Source organism: Nomascus leucogenys, chromosome 15 (assembly GCF_006542625.1).
Source record: "Nomascus leucogenys isolate Asia chromosome 15, Asia_NLE_v1, whole genome shotgun sequence".
NCBI classification, from domain to species: domain Eukaryota; kingdom Metazoa; phylum Chordata; class Mammalia; order Primates; family Hylobatidae; genus Nomascus; species Nomascus leucogenys.
In genome coordinates, this window is record NC_044395.1 from 44872993 (window position 1) to 44891308 (window position 18316).

General features: G+C 34.1%; 1 protein-coding gene across 1 annotated transcript in view; it reads right to left on the reverse strand.

Moving 5' to 3' along the window:
- Positions 1 to 6213: 6213 nt before the first annotated feature.
- The window catches only part of NAALAD2 (N-acetylated alpha-linked acidic dipeptidase 2), a 57073-nt gene continuing 44970 nt past the window's right edge, over positions 6214 to 18316 (reverse strand). Inside the window, exons 17-19 of the mRNA XM_030828881.1 lie at positions 15966 to 16047; positions 14663 to 14755; positions 6214 to 7534 (exon numbers count right to left, since the gene is read on the reverse strand). Of these exons, the coding sequence (XP_030684741.1) occupies positions 7345 to 7534; positions 14663 to 14755; positions 15966 to 16047 (365 nt within the window). The 3' untranslated portion in view covers positions 6214 to 7344. The remainder of the gene's footprint in view (positions 7535 to 14662; positions 14756 to 15965; positions 16048 to 18316) is intronic.

Sequence of the window (18316 nt, forward strand, 5' to 3'; positions counted from 1 at the left end):
TTTTGATTGTTTGATAGGTTTTTTTTGTTGTTGTTAATTATCCCTGACTGCTTCCCTACTGCCCAAGTATCTTACAACTTAAATCAATCTGGTGTTGTTGGATGGCTTGCCTTCTTTAGTTACGTATATGCCTATGGCTTTATACATAAAGCACTATCTCTAAAATACCAGGCTTGCAGAGGTTTTCTTCTGTATATTCTTTGATTTTAACTTTTTAACAGAATTCTTCATTGTGAAGAATATCTTTAAGAACAGTTTTTCTGAAGACCATGTTTTCACTAAAAACTCAATGACTTTTCTTAGTTTTTCCCTTTAGTGGGTCACCTTTAATGTCCACTGAAAATAAATACAACTTCCAGCCTTAAACATTTTTATGTTGCTTAAAGATTATGTGTCAAAATAATTCAATTTGCCATTCCTTTTTGATTAGGCAGAGATGCTGTTTAAATGTTTAAATTCTTTTTTAAAAACTTTGCTAATAAAAGTAAGATTAGTGATTGAGTCTGGAAAAGGGAAACCTTGAACTTGAGGCACTTTCCCCTCGTTCAGTAAAGAGGTTAGATGGGTGTATTAATATTTTTAAACACCTGATCCTTTTCTTCATTTTGCTTATTTTATTTTGCAGTTTCATATTTATTCAGATTTTATTTCTATGATTAACTTGTTAATCTTCCTTACCACGCTATGAGGTGGGTTTTTTTATTCTTATATTACAGATGAGGAAACTGACTTTATGATATTGGTTAAGTAGCTTACCCAGAGTTCAGACTAATGAGTTGTGGTATAAAGATTTCAAACTCATGCAGCCTGCCTCTGTGTTGTTCCATGCTATGATCTTAACCACTATTCTGTGCTGCTTCTGTCAGTTGAATGAATAGGCTTTATATGACATGGGCATATAGCATGGAAAACTCTTAATGTGTTTGGTAACCAGGAACAATTTTTTTGTTGTGTTAGTAAAGTTATAAAATGTATTAATTTTGCCTGGATGGTTTTGGATATAATAGCCAATTTATCACTTGTGATTTGATGACTCTTAGGGTCTCTAGTTTTTCTTAACAGCCTCCAAAGAAGTTTCAGAATCCTTACTGCAAAAAGCACAAAAGTTTTCATTGCCATTTTGATAGTGATATGTAGCTTGTAAATAATAATTCTTACCTCTGTGTTAGATAAAACATCCAGTAAAACAGCAACAAGTTTAGCTTTGATAGAAGGGAACAGTTAGAGTTGGTGTAGAGACAGACCAGTTAGGATGAGGGCATGAAATACAGCAGAAGCAGTACGAAGAGAAGAGAGACTGAGGATCTTGAATTAGGGTCTAGATGAAAATTTAGGATAATTCCTAGGTTTGGGAATGGAGGGAGAGCTTAAACAAGATAGAGAATATAGACACAGGTTTTGGAGGAAATTATTTTCTCAAGGGACTGCTGAGTCCAAGGAATGTTTACAAATCCTCAAGAAGTACTCCAGGCTATTGGTAAGATCTGAGGCGCATAGGCCTTGTCTGGCTCTCAGGATTTAGAGTCATAATAGGCAGTAATGTAAATTCACTAGCTAACTTTGAGGATGCAACATTCATAGCACTCTGAACTTTGAGGGCATCTTGTTTTAATTCAAAAAACTGGTAATCCCTGCTTTTGATTATGATTTAAGTAGGAGTACACAAGCATGGGAATAAGTAAATCCAATAAAGGAGTATTTAGGCTCACCTGCTAAATATTCAGTGTGCCACCCAAACCATCTGTAATGGGTCCCCTTATGAAAACATTCTTTTTCCAGAATGGGCAAGGAAGGCTGGATGGGCAAAAGCAAAATAAATCTACCACAGACCCTTGATTCTGTTAGTATCAGTGATAAAACATGATTGATAAAACTAGGCATGATACATTCTTAAGGTACAGAAAAATGTGGAAATTGTGTCAAGAAAATCCACAAGTTCTAAATGGTTTAGGCTGATAGTAATAAATGGGATCATTATAATTTTATGTAAACCTTCGAAGGCTTCCTACTAAAGCAAGTTGAATTTTAGTAACAGATTGAGCCCAGACTACTCAGTTCATATTTGAGGCCAACTTAGACTATTTTTGATGCCTTAAAGATTCCTTCAAGTCCCCTTTCTACCATACCCCCAGTTAAGCTACTTAAAATCCTCTGTAGGAAAGAGCTGAATAATTGGGGGCAGAGATGGAGGACAAATTTAAGGGAACAGAAAGCCATTGGGAAGACAAATGAAAGCCAGAATCTGAAGATAATTTTAAAACCTTCAGGGAAAGTAGGTGTCTAATCCAGGACTTAATTCACTTGAGTAGAAATGTGTAATTTAGCCATAGGAATTTAGGAAGTGTTAGTTACAAGAGGTAACGTGAAGCTGTGGACATGATAGCTTTTGTTGCATAATTAGAATGTGCCAAACACTTTGCTAAGCGCTTACAATAGCTTTTCTCTTCAGAACATCACCGTGATTATTTACAGTATAACCTGTATTTTACAGATGGAGAAATGTAGGCAAAGGTGCATAACTTGCCTCCAGGCTCACATAGATAGCAAATGGTGAAATTTAATTTTAAAATTAGAAACTGATTCCAAAGTCCTTACACTCTTAACCATGAAACTGAAGACATCTAAGTCACCACATAAAACCCAGAATCTAAATTTGCTTATTAGTGCTTATTCCTTTTTTTTCCTAATATTGACTAAATTACCATGAGAAGATAATGTGCTTTCAGTTTTCGCAATAGTTAGTTGAGCCATTGATTTTCTTACTAAGAACCTCTAAAAGGCCAATGGGCAGTTGACAAAAATTAGGGATGGATTCTGCAGCTGTAAGACCGAGTCAAAGTAAAAGGCCCGTGGCGGTAAATTTGTCCCTTGCAGGCAGTTTGTTCTAAATGCGTGTGCCTAGAAATAACCTTAGCCTTATCATCATCTGGACTCTGAGCAATTTTTGCATCTCGGTATTCTTAGATGTGGGTGATTAAAAGGCCAGGTATGAAGGCAGCTAACATAAGACACTTTGTGGGAGTGAGAGAATTCATTAAAATCAAATATTAGTGTATTAGGCAAACAAATTCAATCATTTCAATTATGTAAAGCTAGCTGGGTTCTCAGTTTTAGCAAGTTAGGGAAGATACCACATTACAGGAGAAAGACAATCTAAAAGTTTTTGAAGTTTTAATGGATTTAACTCCTTGTAAAATGTTATAAATTGTAGGACACTTCTCCCAGAGAGATCCTCTAGCATACATGGGTGATCTACTTTTCATATTTATGATTTGGCAGGAAAGTTTGAGTTCATTTGAAGTTAGGCTTTTTAATAGTTTTTCTCCTCCCAGTGAATTGTTCTGAGTTGATAGGCATAAAATTTATAGATTTTATTGATAATAAGATAAAAGTTTGTAAGCATCTTTAACGTAGCGATTCCATGGCTTAATTATTTCGTTTTATTCAGCACTCAGGTCACTTCCTATGTGCTGGAGATAACTAAACAGACTCCGCTTCCAAGAAAGGATACAACAAGGAAAATAGGTTGTTAAATAAAAATTATGCCAAAGATAAGCCTGTAGAAAGTTTCTGTGGTGCATATTTGGTAGATTTTATGGATGGATTTCATGAAGGATAAATAGCAGAGTCCTGAGGGGGTAAAAAAAGGATAGGAAGTGGCCAGATAAATACAAGAGAGGGGAAGGGAGAAAGAATAGGATATGAAGAAGGCTGGCATTGAGAGGTGGTATTGGCCTGTTCAGAAAACTTGTTTGCCTAGCCCCTAAGCTCTAGTCTCACTCAGTATTGGGTTTAGGGCTCCTCTAGATTCTAGTACATCATGATAGATCATGCAGTCAGTAAAAGTCCTGCTGATTTTCCCCAGTAAAGTGCTTTAGTCCACACAAAGCCTGATCTTTAGTCCTTGCCTAGAATTGGCAAATGATCCCAGGAAAGAAAACAGTTGGTAGTCTCAGCTATCTAGAAAAGACTCAAAGACTTTTAGTACATCTAGTCTTAAGTGCTTCCACAGCTCTTTCATATCTGTAATGTATTTTGCATTTGATCCATTTTTTCCTAGTTACTGCACCTGGGAGCGATTGCCAGTACTACCACATCATTTTGATAGTGGAGGTCCCCATTGAAGGGTTTTTTCATAGCACATAGCATGATCACCTTTAGGAAGATCTTTCTGGCTATAGATAGTATCATTACTAATACAAAGGGGGAAAGGACGTGAGATGATGTGAAAGGAAGTTTTGCATCATTTATTTGAAAGATACTGTTCTTCTGAATTTAATCACATTGGAGATTGGAAAAAGTAGATGAATAAAAATTAAAAAGAAAAAATCAAATGAGTTCATGAAGTTAAAAAGCAATTAAAGAAAAAGACAAATCTCATACAGTACTGTAATTATTTCAAAGGTTACTATTTTACCCTAAACTCATTTCTATACTTGAAAGTTCAAGGATCGATTGGTATTTTTGAAATTCTGAACTAAATGGAAATATTAAGATGGCTCATATGTGCATATATAAATGTTATGTGTATCCTCAGAATAAACTAATAAATTTCAAGGGTACAAAATAGGATTACTATTTGTGAACTGTATTGTATCCCAGAACTCTGTACTTTTGTCTGTTCAAAATGAAAAGGGTAGTTTTTATTATATTATTTTATCCCTTATAAAAGGGAATATACTCTGATGTAAAAAATTTTAGCAATTCAGTACAGAGTACAAGTCACATAAAAGTCTACCACCGAAATGCACAAGCACTGTTGGTATTTTGTTTGATATTCATATATTTAGTTTTATCACTTTTTTTAACCAGTAAGTCATGGACAACTTACTATATAAGTGAAAAATGTACATATAATCATTTTATGATCATTTTTATATTACAATATCAATTCTCCAGTGATATTTAGCTTGTGGTTTTTTTTTTTTTTACTATTTTTTACTATGATAAAAAAATGCTGTGGTAAACACCCTTGTGTCACACACATTGTCATTCTGTCCAGTTTTCTCTATAGAAACCAATTTTTAGAATTTCTTGGTTAAAGTATATACATTTCACATGCTTTTTGCTTACTAGTTTTTATATTAGACAACCTCTGATTAAACATATTTAGGTTAAATGATTAAAAGTATGGCATTATAATAAGAATTTATGGCTTATTTGATTTTAAAGTAGGTCTTAAAACAGGCAATATACTGTGACAAGCAAAATATTTCCGTGTCATTATTTCCTAAGTATCCTTAAGAGGAATAGTATCTCTCTCAGGATTGGACCAAGGAATGAGATCAAAGGGGAATAATGATTAGCAGCTTAATTCAGCTGATCTCAAATGCTTAGGGGGAAAATTTTTTTTAAAAAGTTCAAACATATGCCCTATAAATGTGATAACACATATCCTATATTCAATATCCTGAATTGATTATAGTGCATGCCACACAATCACTTGTTCTGTTGCTAACAATCAGATATTGATTAAAAATGATAAAAAAAATTAAGAATTAAAGGAAAAATTAAATTGCAATGATTACTATTTTACCCCAAACTCGTATTTCAGACCACATATCCTGTTTTGGCAGCTCGCATTTGTCTTCAGGAAAACTACCGGTAGGAAGAAGACCCAAGAGATTTCTAAACCTTTGTGCTTTGTCTCCTTTAGAAATGATAGAGTTGGAGGGAACTGATGCCCAGAGATATGTAGTGATCTACTCAGTTGGGTAGTAGATAGTATGATTCATGGGTCTTAATGCAGTATTTTTTCTATAACACAATGTTTCAAGGCAAAAGTTAAAGTGTTATACTTTGGTAGTGTAGCGTGGTAGTGAAGTTAACTCCCTAGATTTGAGAAAAACTTTTACAAAAATCTTAATTGTGTATATTTATTTATACTTCATAAATAGCACACCTTATTGCCTCTTTAAGCAGAAGGAATGGCACATATTTAAAAGTTACCTTGATGACAGAGTCATTGCTATACTTGCAACTTACTTTATTGTGGGGGATCAGTGAAATACCCTTTAGTAATGCTGAGATGTATAGAAAATGCCCCTAAACTAAATGCCCCCACTGTTTTAAGTTAAATTGTATTGTTGGCCTGGGAGCAAGAGTAATGAGTAGTTTTTCCTTGTAGTTAAGCTTTGAGCTGTCATTTCTTATTTTAGTTATTGTGCTTGCCTATGAAGGCTTTTCTGATTTTTAATTCTTAACTCATTTTGGTGAAGTAGATGAACAACCAAGTTTATTGAAGCTTTAATCATAGTTGAACATGTAATTGAGTCACTGGGATCTGCATAAAAGTTTGCAGATTCTGACCTACAGTCTTTATAGGAGTTAGAATATGAAGATTGTAGTAGCTATTTTCATCACCCATCAGACTTAGGTTTATTCAGTAGAGCTGAAATTATTAAATGTATGAATATTACTGGCTTTTTCCTGACCATTCACATTTCATGGTGATTTCACAAGAGAAGGTATATGATTCTGGTTTCCTTGCCAGACTTGTTTTTTGTAATCACACTTATTGAGGCTTAATTTTCATATGATAAATTATATATACATTTTAAGTTTACAATTTACCACTCAGATCAAGATATGGAAAATTCTCATCTATTGGAGAAAGTTTCCTCATACTTCTTTGCAGCCATCCTCCCCAACCTGCCACTTGCCCAGGCAATCACTAATCTAATTTTTAACACTACGGATTAGTTTGCCACTTCATCTAAATAGAAGCATATTCTATGTAGTTGTTTGTCTGGCTTTTTTTCTTCAACAATGTCTGCCAATAATATTGCATTTATTGAAAGTTACTTCATTTTTATTGCTGAGTAGTAAGTAGTCTATTGTGGATATACCACAGTTTATCCATTCATCTGTGGATGGACATTTGGGGTTTTTACGCTTTTAAGTTGCAATGAACATGCATACAAGTATTGCTGTGATCATTGTTTTTCCTTCTCTTGAATAAATAACTAGAAGTGGAATTCTGGAGTCCTAAAGTAAAAGTGTATGTTTATAGGAAACTGTCAAACTGTTTTCAAAAGTGATTTTACCATTTTACATTCCCACACTCACAATGTCTGAGAATTCACATTCCTTGCTATAATTTAGGGAATTTTCTTTTACTTTCTGCCACACAGGAGTTACTTCATTAGATTAACACTTTCCTAATATAATTATTAACTTTTAAAGAGCAAAAAAAATCGCTTTGCAGATGAAAAGACCAAAGCCTATAATCAAAACATGACATGAAAAGATTTTAGAACACCCTGGCTTCATAAGTTATCAGAAAGGTGAATTTTATCCTCAGACTTTTAGCAACACCTTTAACGGCTAGCCACTTGAGACCTTCTATAATACTTCTTTCAGAGTTCCTGCTGCTGCTTGAATTGTAAAAGCTGCAATAGAAATATGTTTCCTTACTTCTTTCCAGGCCAAACGAGAGTCGGCTTTATTTTCAATATCAAAGATAGCATCATAGATTCCAGGAAATGATTCTCCAGCATATTTGTTGTGGCTACTTGGAGCAAATATGATGTGCCTAAAAGGAAGAAAACAAGGCAAATTGAACTCAAGTGTATACATACATTTTGCATGCTTTTTGTTTAGACCACATTGTTTCCTTGTGACATTCACTTTTGTTCCTATAAGAAGACAATTGATTTGAGATACTTATGCGAATCATAATTTCAAGCCAGGAAAGGAGCTAATATGCATTCACTAAGACATATCTCAGGAATCATATACCATGTTGCGAACCCAAAACAGGTGGAAGAAAGTAGGTTCTTGTAAGTTGTGCAGAATAATTGTTCAGCGGCCCGTGAGCATCCACAAATATGGTGATAACATGTAAGTTTATGGATGTTTTCAGTAAGAGGAGATTGAGAAAGATAATTTATTTTTGTGTTGTCTTTTAAAAATAGATTAAACAAGAATGACAGTTGTTCCCAATACTTTTTAGACATTAAAAAGCAAGTATTTAAAGAAGCCTGTATTTCAAAATGTCACAAATGGCAAGGAAAATGAAGTCCATTCCACAAAGCTAAGACAGTTATATGTGGGTTGCCCGCAAAGACACTCAACTTTTGATCTAGAAAGAAAGTTTTATAGTTGCTTTTCTACTTCAACATAAATAGCTCAAGGGATCAAGCTACTTCTTTCCGCAATAATTATGTAGAATTTTGCTTTCTAGAAAGGGATGTATTTTATTAATACATCAGGAATTAGGTCCAACAGTCAAACCCCAAAGCTTATTCTAGAGTAAATCTGTATGAAGCAATATAGAGCTCCATATAAGTATTAATGATTAATGACAAATCTATAACACCCATCATTCAGATTTACCAAAGTGCATCAGGATTTATTATCTTGGTTTTCAAATCTTAATATGGCCTCAGATGGATTTTTTTTAAATTAATATCAGTATATGTGCTAAGTTGTTTATAAGCATTGGTATCCTGACCTGTATATGAGTCAAGAAATCAGAGATGCAAGTCATAGATATTCCTTAGTATACTTACCCTCTTCTGGAGAATTGTAAAGGAAGAATATAGCAAAAAAAAAATTGATGTAGGAAGCGAATAACCTTTGAATCACTGATCTGGCATTTAATATCTCAGTGACCTTTGGCAAATTGCCTAAGTTGTCTAAACTTGTCCCAGATTTGTAAAATAATTGAAATAATATAGACTCTACATAGAGTAGTGACTGAGCAGGTTGTAGAGTGAGACTGCCTGTTTTTTAAAAATCAGAACAGTAGCATATTTACTATTACCAGAATACTATCAACTATCAGCCTTGTGGCCTTGCACTGGTTATTTAACCTCCCTGTGCCTGTTATCTTAAAAATGGTGGTGATAAAAGTACTGTCCTAAAAGGATTGTTGTGAGAATCAAATGTTGGATGAAAAGCATAGCTTGACATTTAATAGGTGTTCAGTAAATATTAGCGATTCTGAAACTAAATCCTTTCCATAATTTTCTCAGATAAGAAGCAGGCAGCAAGCTAAAAGAAATGATCAGACAATTGGTAATGCTTAAGCAATTCAAATACCCTTTTATGAAATGATGGACTCAAATAGCTATTCTAGTCCCATAAGAATTCAAACTCTGGTCTAGTTCTCAAGGTTTCAAGTATATGATGATTTAATTACCCTCCACAATGAACATTTCTGAATTTTTAAAAGGCGTCAAGAACTACTGTAGCAGACTAGAGAATACAGTCAACACTTCATAATCTTTTTTTCCTCAACCTTTCCCTCAGTGCATAGTAACTATTCACTGATGAGTTATGATATATATATATATATATATATATATATATATATATATTTTTTTTTTTTTTTTGAGATAGAGTCTCGTTCTGTCAGCCAGGCTGGAGTGCAGTGGCATGATCTCAGCTCATTGCAACCTCCACCTCCAGGGCTCAAGCAATTCTCCTGCCTCAGCCTCCCGAGTAGCTGGAATTACAAGTGCCTACCACCATGCCTGGCTAATTTTTGTATTTTTAGTAGAGATGGGGTTTCACCATGTTGGCCAGGCTGGTCTTGAACTCCTGACTTCAGGTAATCCACCCGCCTCAGCCTCCCAGAGTGCTGGGATTACAGGCGTGAGCCACCATGCCTGGCCACAAATGTTTCTAGAATTTCATAATTAAATGTTTTGCAGCTTTTAAAGACTTTTACAGTATTTCACTTGATGTTTGCAAGAAAATAAGCTTTATTTAACCCTTTTTAGATTCCATTACAGAGTGTGTTCATTTTATATTGCTGCTGTGCAAATTACCACAAACTTAGTGGCTTAAAAAAAATTTATGATCTTACAGTTGGTCTGACATAAGTCTCACTGAGCTAAAATCAAGGTATGATCAGGGTCACATTCCTTCCTGGAGGCACTAGAGGAGAATCCTTTTCCTTGCTTTTCTAGCTTCTAGAGGCCTCCCACATTACTCCACCATCAAAATCTGCAACTGCATTTTAGAATGAGTCTTTTCGCAATGGCATCACCCTAACTTTCTCTCCTGCCTGCCTCTTGCAGGAAAACTTCTAAGGACCCTTGTGATTGCATCATTGGGACCACCAGTATAATTCAGAATACTGTCCCTATTTTAAGTCAGCTGATTAGTGTGACTAATCCATCTGCCACCTTAATTCCTCGTCGTCATGTAACCTAACATATTCAAAGGTTCTGGGGTTTAGAAAATAGAGAGATCTTTGGGAGGCCATTATTATGCTTACCACACAGAGCAATTAATTTTTGTGGAAATTTCATTAGGGAAAAAACAAGAGGAGTAATAGAATATAGAAAATGAGCTCAGTGGTAGATAAGGAAGGATTTATTACTTATTTGCCTTTGTTGTGATAGTTACGATATATTACCCACAACTCAAAAATAATTAAGTTTGCAAAATTTATCAAGCATGCTGCTATGGTCTGAATGTGTTCATTCCCCAAATTCGTATGTTGAAACTTAATTTCCAGTGTGACAGTTTTAAGGGATTAGAGCCCTTATAAAAGAGAATGAAGAAAGCTAGCTAGCCCTTCCATCTGTTCTGCTAACTGAGGACACCCTGAAAAAAAATGCCATGTATGGGACAGGTGCTCATAAAACATTGAATTGGCTGACACTGATCTTCCTAGCCCCTAGAACTGTGAGGAATAAATTTATGTTTGTTATAAATGACCCAGTCTCAGGTATTTTGATATAGCAGCAGGAATGGACACATGTTTCTTATTCACAATAAACATTTAGTTATACTTCTGAATTTTAAGATGAATGTTTTATATGTTCCATATTAACATTTTATTTCAAAATATGTACAATGTTTTCTGATTTATTCATTACTGAATCTCAAATCGTTTAACTTAAAGCTGCCTCCTTAAATATTTTAAGTTCAGCCTAAAGGTTTCTGTGTACATAGTGAACGATAACCTAAATGGAGTTGTCAACAGACTGAGTCTACTCTTGTGCCAATCACCAAGTTTTGGCCAATTAAAGGGGGTCAGTTCAAACTGTTCAAATAAGGTAAATTCTGTGCTGTAACCAATCTGGCTGTTTCTGTTACTCGTTTCTGTTTTCTGTATGTCACTTTCCTTTTTCTGTCTGTAACTCTTCATCCATCACGTGGCTACACTGGAGTCTGAGTCTATCATTCTTTGCTCAATTAAAGTCTGTTAAATATAATTTGGCTAACGTTTTTCTTTTAACAATACATACATATGTAATGTACCTACATATATATAATGGCTATACATTTATACATCAGATTAGTCAAATTTTCTTAGTCTATGAATTCTACATGGTAGAACAATTTTATTACACTACAAATTTGGTAATCTCTCTATTCTTGAGGTTCATGAAATAGCAGATCTTAAAAATGTCATTGATCCATTATACATACTGAAAATTTTTACTCTTAGGTTTTATAAGATTTACAAGATCATTTTTAACCTGATCTACATTGCCTGATGAGGAAAAAATTTTGAAATAAATTCTTTAAGACAAATGAGAAATTCTGGGTAGCTGGAATTGCTATTATAACTACATTTCTCTTAGCAGTTATTGGGAAAAGTGTGCATATGCAATATGTCATATCAATCCATAAAGTAATCCTTATGATCATGAAGGAAGAACTTATTTCCATACTACTGCAGTAGACTAAAACATAATATGAATTAGCATTAGAATATAATCTTAACATTCAGCTAGTAGTTCAAAGTGCATTTTTAAAAACATGGTAGTCTTCGGAGGTCAGTTTGGTAGTAACCTAATCAAATTTAAAAATGTGTTTACCCTTTCACCCTGAAATCCCAGGTCCTGATTATAGAGATATTAACAAATGTTCAAATAGGACTCAAGGACATCCATACAATGCCAATATTTTTCATAATAGTAAATAATTGTGGAAAAAACCTAATCTGAAACTCAAGAGGTGGATATATATTTTCACAAGAGTCAAGTCTTTTCTCTAAAAAAATGAAAAAAAATCTTAGAGATTGTGGAGGCTGGAGTGCAATGGCATGATCATAGCTCCACTGTAACATCAAGCTCCTGTGTTAAGCAATCCCCCTGCCTTACCCTCTCAAGTAGCTAGGATTGCATGCACCACCACACCAGCTACTTTAAAAAATTTTTTGTAGAAACGGTCTCGCTGTGTTACCCAGGCTGGTCTTGAGCTCCTGGCCTCAAGCGATCCTCCTGTCTCAGCCTCCCAAAGCGCTGGGATTACAAGTGCGAGCCACCTCACCCAGCCTAAGATACATTCTTAAGGAAAAAAATAAAATTATAACGTATGGTCCCATACATTATTTATGTAAATATAAACGGGTTTACATATTTATACATGTAAATATAAATGATTACATATGTAAATTTATATGAATATAATATGTAAATATAGATGTTTATGTAAATAAAATGTTTATATAATGTGTGTACATTTTTATGCAAATATTTGCATATATATTATATATAAATGTAATATTATATGTATATATAAATGTATATGTAAGTATATATACAGTAATTCCTCAGTATCCATGGGGGATTGGTTCCAAGATCCCCTTTGGATACCAGAATTTAAGGACGCTCAACTCCCTTATATAAAATGGCTTACTATTTGCATATAACATATACAAGTCCTCCCAGATACTTTAAATCAGCTCTAGATTGCTTACAGCACCCAATACAATGTAAATGCTATGCAAATAGTTGTTTACTATATTTAGGGAATAATGACCCAAAAAAGGTCTGTAAATCAGTACAGACACAACCACTCATTTTTTTTTTTTCAAATATATTCTATCTGCAGTTGATGAATCAACAGATGTGGAACTCACAGATACAGAGAGCTGCATATATACATATAAACATGTATATAAGTGCATTAAAATTTACACCAAACTCTTAACATTGAGTTTCTCTGAAGAGAATAACAGAACTGGGTGTAGGGGGTAGGGGGGAATGCTGAAGAAGCACTGCTCCTTTTTATTTTATATGCTTCTATAGAGCCTGAGTTTTTAAAATAATGACAAATATAGATTTCTTATAAATAAATAAAAAATAGATATATAAAGATAGACTAATAACACCTGAGAGGACTAACAAACACTAGATATTGCTTTCAGCTTTTGTTTGATTCATATAAATAATTGATGATTGCTATTTCATTTGTATCAATGAAGAAACAAACATTTGTGTTCTTATTATTTATAAAAATAGCTGCCATTTATTGAGTGCATCCCTCTTGAGCTAAATCTTCTACAGACCTTAAATCTACAGGCCTATTAGGTAAAAGCAATTATAATCTCCACTTAGTAGTTGAGGGATCTGAGGCTTAGAGAAAATTTTTCCAGGTCACATGAAGTATGTGGCAGAGCTGGGTTCTAAAAGCCTATGCTTTTAATTATCTAAATGTTAATATTAATCATTAAAATTTATAAGAAAGGTAACATATAGACCTTTTTTGCATATTATTTGATGATAAATAGCCTTTAAAGTAGCAATTATCATCATCTTAATTTGGATGGGAAAACCCTAGAAGTTACTTGCTCTAAATCACACATCTGCAAGTGAAATAGAATATAGATTTTCTGGCTTTGAATGCTAGGACCTTTCTAATTTCCACCAGAGAACCACTGTTTTAGAAGGACCTTGAGAAAATAGAGAACATCCAAAGGGATGCAGCCAAGACACTGAAAGAGAACATGATGTAGAGATACAGATAGGAAAATAGGATACAGAGGCTTCGTGACTTAACGATGAGTTTTCTGATAAAACCGTCATAAACTGAAAATATCACAAGTCAAAAGTGCATTTAATATACCTAACCTACCAACAATCATACCTTGGCCTAGCCTACCTTAAATGTGCTCAGAACACTTACATTAGCCTATAGTTGGGCAAAATTATCTAACGCAAAGCCTATTCTATAATGAAGTGTTGAATATCTCATGTAATTTATTGAGTACTACACTGAATATGAAAACCAGAGTGGTTGCATGGGTACTTGAAGTATGGTTTCTACTTAATGTGTATTGCCTTTGCACCATCATAAAGCCGAAAAATGAAATCTAACCATCGTTGAGAACCATCTCAAAAACCTAAAATATTATACAGAAATCAAGCTAGACTTATTTTATTTGACTTTAAGAGAACAAACTCAAAGAGAAAAATATTACAGGAAAATAGATGTTAAATCTTAATGAAGAAAACTTTCTAATAATTAGACCTTTCATAAAGTGAAATGGGCTTCCTCATGAAGTAGTAAGCTTCTCATCACTAAAAGATTCTGAGACTGGATAACTATTTATCTGAGATTCTATAAAAAGGATTCATGTAGAAGGTTGAACTAGATGAGCTCTAAAATTCCCCTTAAGATTCTGCAGTTTGAAGATTTTGTTAGTTCTTTTTCAACTAGCCTTTACCATTTTCACTCACAGCAAAGCAATAAACAATATGAAATTTATTTTTCTAATGTGTATTATACTATTATTAAATGTACAATTATTTTTCTAATATGTATTATACTATTATTAAATGTACAATCTTACCCAAATTCCCTAGAGTGTACATATTTGCCTTTCACCCATCTAATGGCATTAGTTTAAAGCCAACTTTACGTATGCTGGTTTTGGTCACGGTGATGTATTTGGCGCCTGTTGTTTCCTTACCTATAGAACAGCTTTCCTGGTAAACCAAGAGGATCGATGAATGCTCTTTCCAGGAGCATCAATTGATCATTCATCATTCTCAGTGCAATGGGACTTCGAGAAGAACATATACATAATTATAACCCACACCACAGAATCGTGCTTCAAAATAATATTAAATAAAAACAAGGCTTGGGAAAATATATTTCTAAAATTGATCAATTTTTAACAAAATGAATATTTACACAGTAATGCTTTACATGGTGAGCTACAAACAACAGCAGAGTCATCTTTCTAATATTTACAGTCAGCAGAGAGACCTAATGGGAAATCATTTGTTATATTTTTTTAGATCACACACCAATCAAAAAGGACTCAGAGACATTCTATACTTCTTTCTAGAAGGATAGCCAGGCCTCCTGGAAAGGTAGACAAAGTGAGCTATCAAGTTATTCCTGATAAGTCATTCAGTTCTACTGCAGAAGAAAGGAGCAGATACAGGCTGGACAACAAAGAGTGAACAAAGGTTTCAGAAGTCTGTAAGGAGGGTAAGACATAGATGCACATAATGGATAGGGAATCCCTTTTCACACTCAGACTATCCCTTTGGGGAGCTGAAGAAGTTCCCTGGGCTCCCCTACAATCCAAAGGAGAATGAGGTCCCTTAAAACTACTGATAATAGCTTTCTTCCAATATGGGAAGTAGCAAAGTTCATTCTGATTACATCTGAAAAAATAAATGTGACATGGACACATATGTGGCTAAATTTATGCTTGTTACATGGTATTTACTTTGAATATACTTTGAAACTATTTTCAATCTGAAAGTGGCAAGAAATTAAATAAAATGCAAAAAAATTATCCATGAAAAAAGAATTTCTAAACTGGTACACAGGAGCACTGAACAAAGAACTAGTAAAATATATTACAAATGCACTTGAACTCATAAAGCTATGAATTTACAGCTATAGTCAGAATTTTCATCATGCAAACTCCTAATGACAGGTCCCTTTGGCCCTTGTCTCTTTGGGATGAGTTTTTAGTCTACCATTTGGAGCAGTACTCCCCAAACTTTATTGTTAGTATAAATCATTGAAGGGCGGGATGGGGGTGGTAGTTAAAATGCAGAATTCTAATTCAGCGTGTCTTGGTTGGGGTCTGATATTTTGCCTTTCTAACAAGTTCCCAGGTACTACTGCTATTGCTGATTTGCTGACTATAATTTGAATAGCAGTGATTTAGAGGTTAATGCTAATATGAGTGAAAACAGTTCATTCTAGTAACCAGATTGTTTTTTTTTTTAAAGTAGGGATTTGAAACTTACTTGTTAAGATCAACTTGTGTAAGTCGTTTATGAAAATCTGAAGCAGCCTCTGAGAAGTTTTTCACAGCAGAAAATAAGGAGTCTTTTTTAAAAATAGAAAAGCAGAAGAGAAATTAGCTCATATTTCAGAGGTTCGCTTTCCCACCCTCCCCATTCCAGATTGATATGACCACATAGATGTCGAAGCCATTTTTCTACTGAGTCTTCTTGCGGATCCATGAAAATTAGTAGAAAATATAGCAAAGTAATATTGTATGAAAACAAAAAATGGTAAAATTGTTTCTTAAAGGAAATGACTTTCAAAAATCTAGGACACAAATAATTCCTTAATCCATAGTTTACCAGAAACCCAGAATTCATTTTTTTATTCATTCATTCATTCATTGGGACAACTGTATGCTAGACACTGGATACAGCTACGCATAACATATGATTCTGTAATTATTACAGGGCAAAAAAAATACCAATTCTTGTTTTCAAATAGTGCATTTAAGATCTTGTTCAACAGGCAACCTGTGACAAACTGATATAACCAGACACTGAGAAAGAGGATCAGATTTGATCTGGTCAAACTCTTCTTTAATTCACAATGCTTCTGAGGAAAGTGATTAGGTTCTCAGTACAGTCATACCTCGGTATCAGTGAGGCCTGGGTACCAGGATCCCCTGCAGATAACCATATTCCATGGAAGCAACTCCCTTATATAAAATGGCATAGTATTTGCCTGTTACCTACACACATCCTCCCCTATACTTTAAGTCATCAATAGATTACTTATAATGCCTAATACAATGCCTATATATAACTTCATGTGGATTCAATGTAGTGCTCAGAGCACAACAAATTCATACTCAAGTTTTGCTTTTTTGAAACTTAGTGGGTTTTTTTTTTCTGAATATTTTTGGTTTGCAGTTGGTTGAATACGTGGATGCAGAACTCACCAATATAGAGCGGTGACTGTATATTTTTATTACAACAATGTATTTATTATTTTCCATATTTTCTACACAGGACTTTAAACATACATTATTGATTTGTTGCTTGCATCAATCCTGTGGTGCAAGCAAATCAGGAGATACGATATTCATTTTATAGATAAAGCACTTATAGCTCAGGATTTCTATTAGGTCACACCTAATGGAAAGAATTTCTACTTCTATTTCTATTACCTAATTTCTATTAGGTTTGACCTAATAGAAATCCTGAGCTCTAAATGCTTTCACTAGTAAGTGGTACGTTCAGTATAAGTATATTCAGTATTTTTAAAAACCTTCTTAGTCCCAGATTTTAGTCCTAGATTTTAGTCCTAGATTTTCCTTAAGTTTTAATTGTTGTTTTTAAGCCATGTTCAAACCGAATAATGTAATAATAGATGGAATAGAAACTATGAGAAAAGAATGTTGAAAACAGAATGTTAAGTTTCAAATGCAGGACAGAAGTCAAGATAGATAACTGAAACATGTCCTGGGATTTAGTGACACATGTCAATGACGACTTTTGCAAGAGCAGTTTTACTAGAGTAGGAAGGACATAAGACAGCACAGTGGATTGGCTAGTGAGAGTAAAAAACTATAGACTGGGAGTGTAGATTATGTATTCATTCATTCATTCATCAATTATACTTTCATTCCTACACTAATACATTTTCTCAGGAACTGTTTTTGCCTGGCACTAAATGAAGTACTTTGATTGTGAAGAAAGTGGGACACATCAGGAAGAAGAAATGTTGTTTTTGAAATAGAAAAGCTATAAGAATAATTAATCTAATGGATAGTCACCAATAGTAATGGTGATTTTTGAAAATATGACAGGGAAAGGCATTAACAGATCAAACCAGGCCTCTAAGAAGGTAAGTAGGTGGAGGAATTAACCTTGTCTAAAGACAGCCCTTCCACTCTGTGTGGTTTCTGTCTCTTAATTGGACCCTGACTTATAAAAACTGATATCATTCACCAAAAGGAAATCAGGGTATTTAGGAAGACAACTAGATGCTGAATAGCCACAGAGCTACCAATGTCCATTTTGCTGTAGGCTCTGCTTATTTCTCTGGTTTTATCTCTCCTTATTTCCCCCATCATTGCAGAGATACTCCAATTGTATTGATATAAACACATTTTATTTGCTTCATTTTTTTCTAGACCATAGCATTTGCTGTTATTACTAATCCTGTATATAATATTATGTAAAGATTACTAATCCTTTATATAATAATATTCAGAAGTCGTTACTATTCCACACCCATTTTCTGTGTTTTTATAGTACTCTCAACATAGCCCCATAGTAACCTATTATCTGTATATTGCCTTCTTCCCCACATGAGACTTTAAGCTTTCTTAGGACTATGACCATGC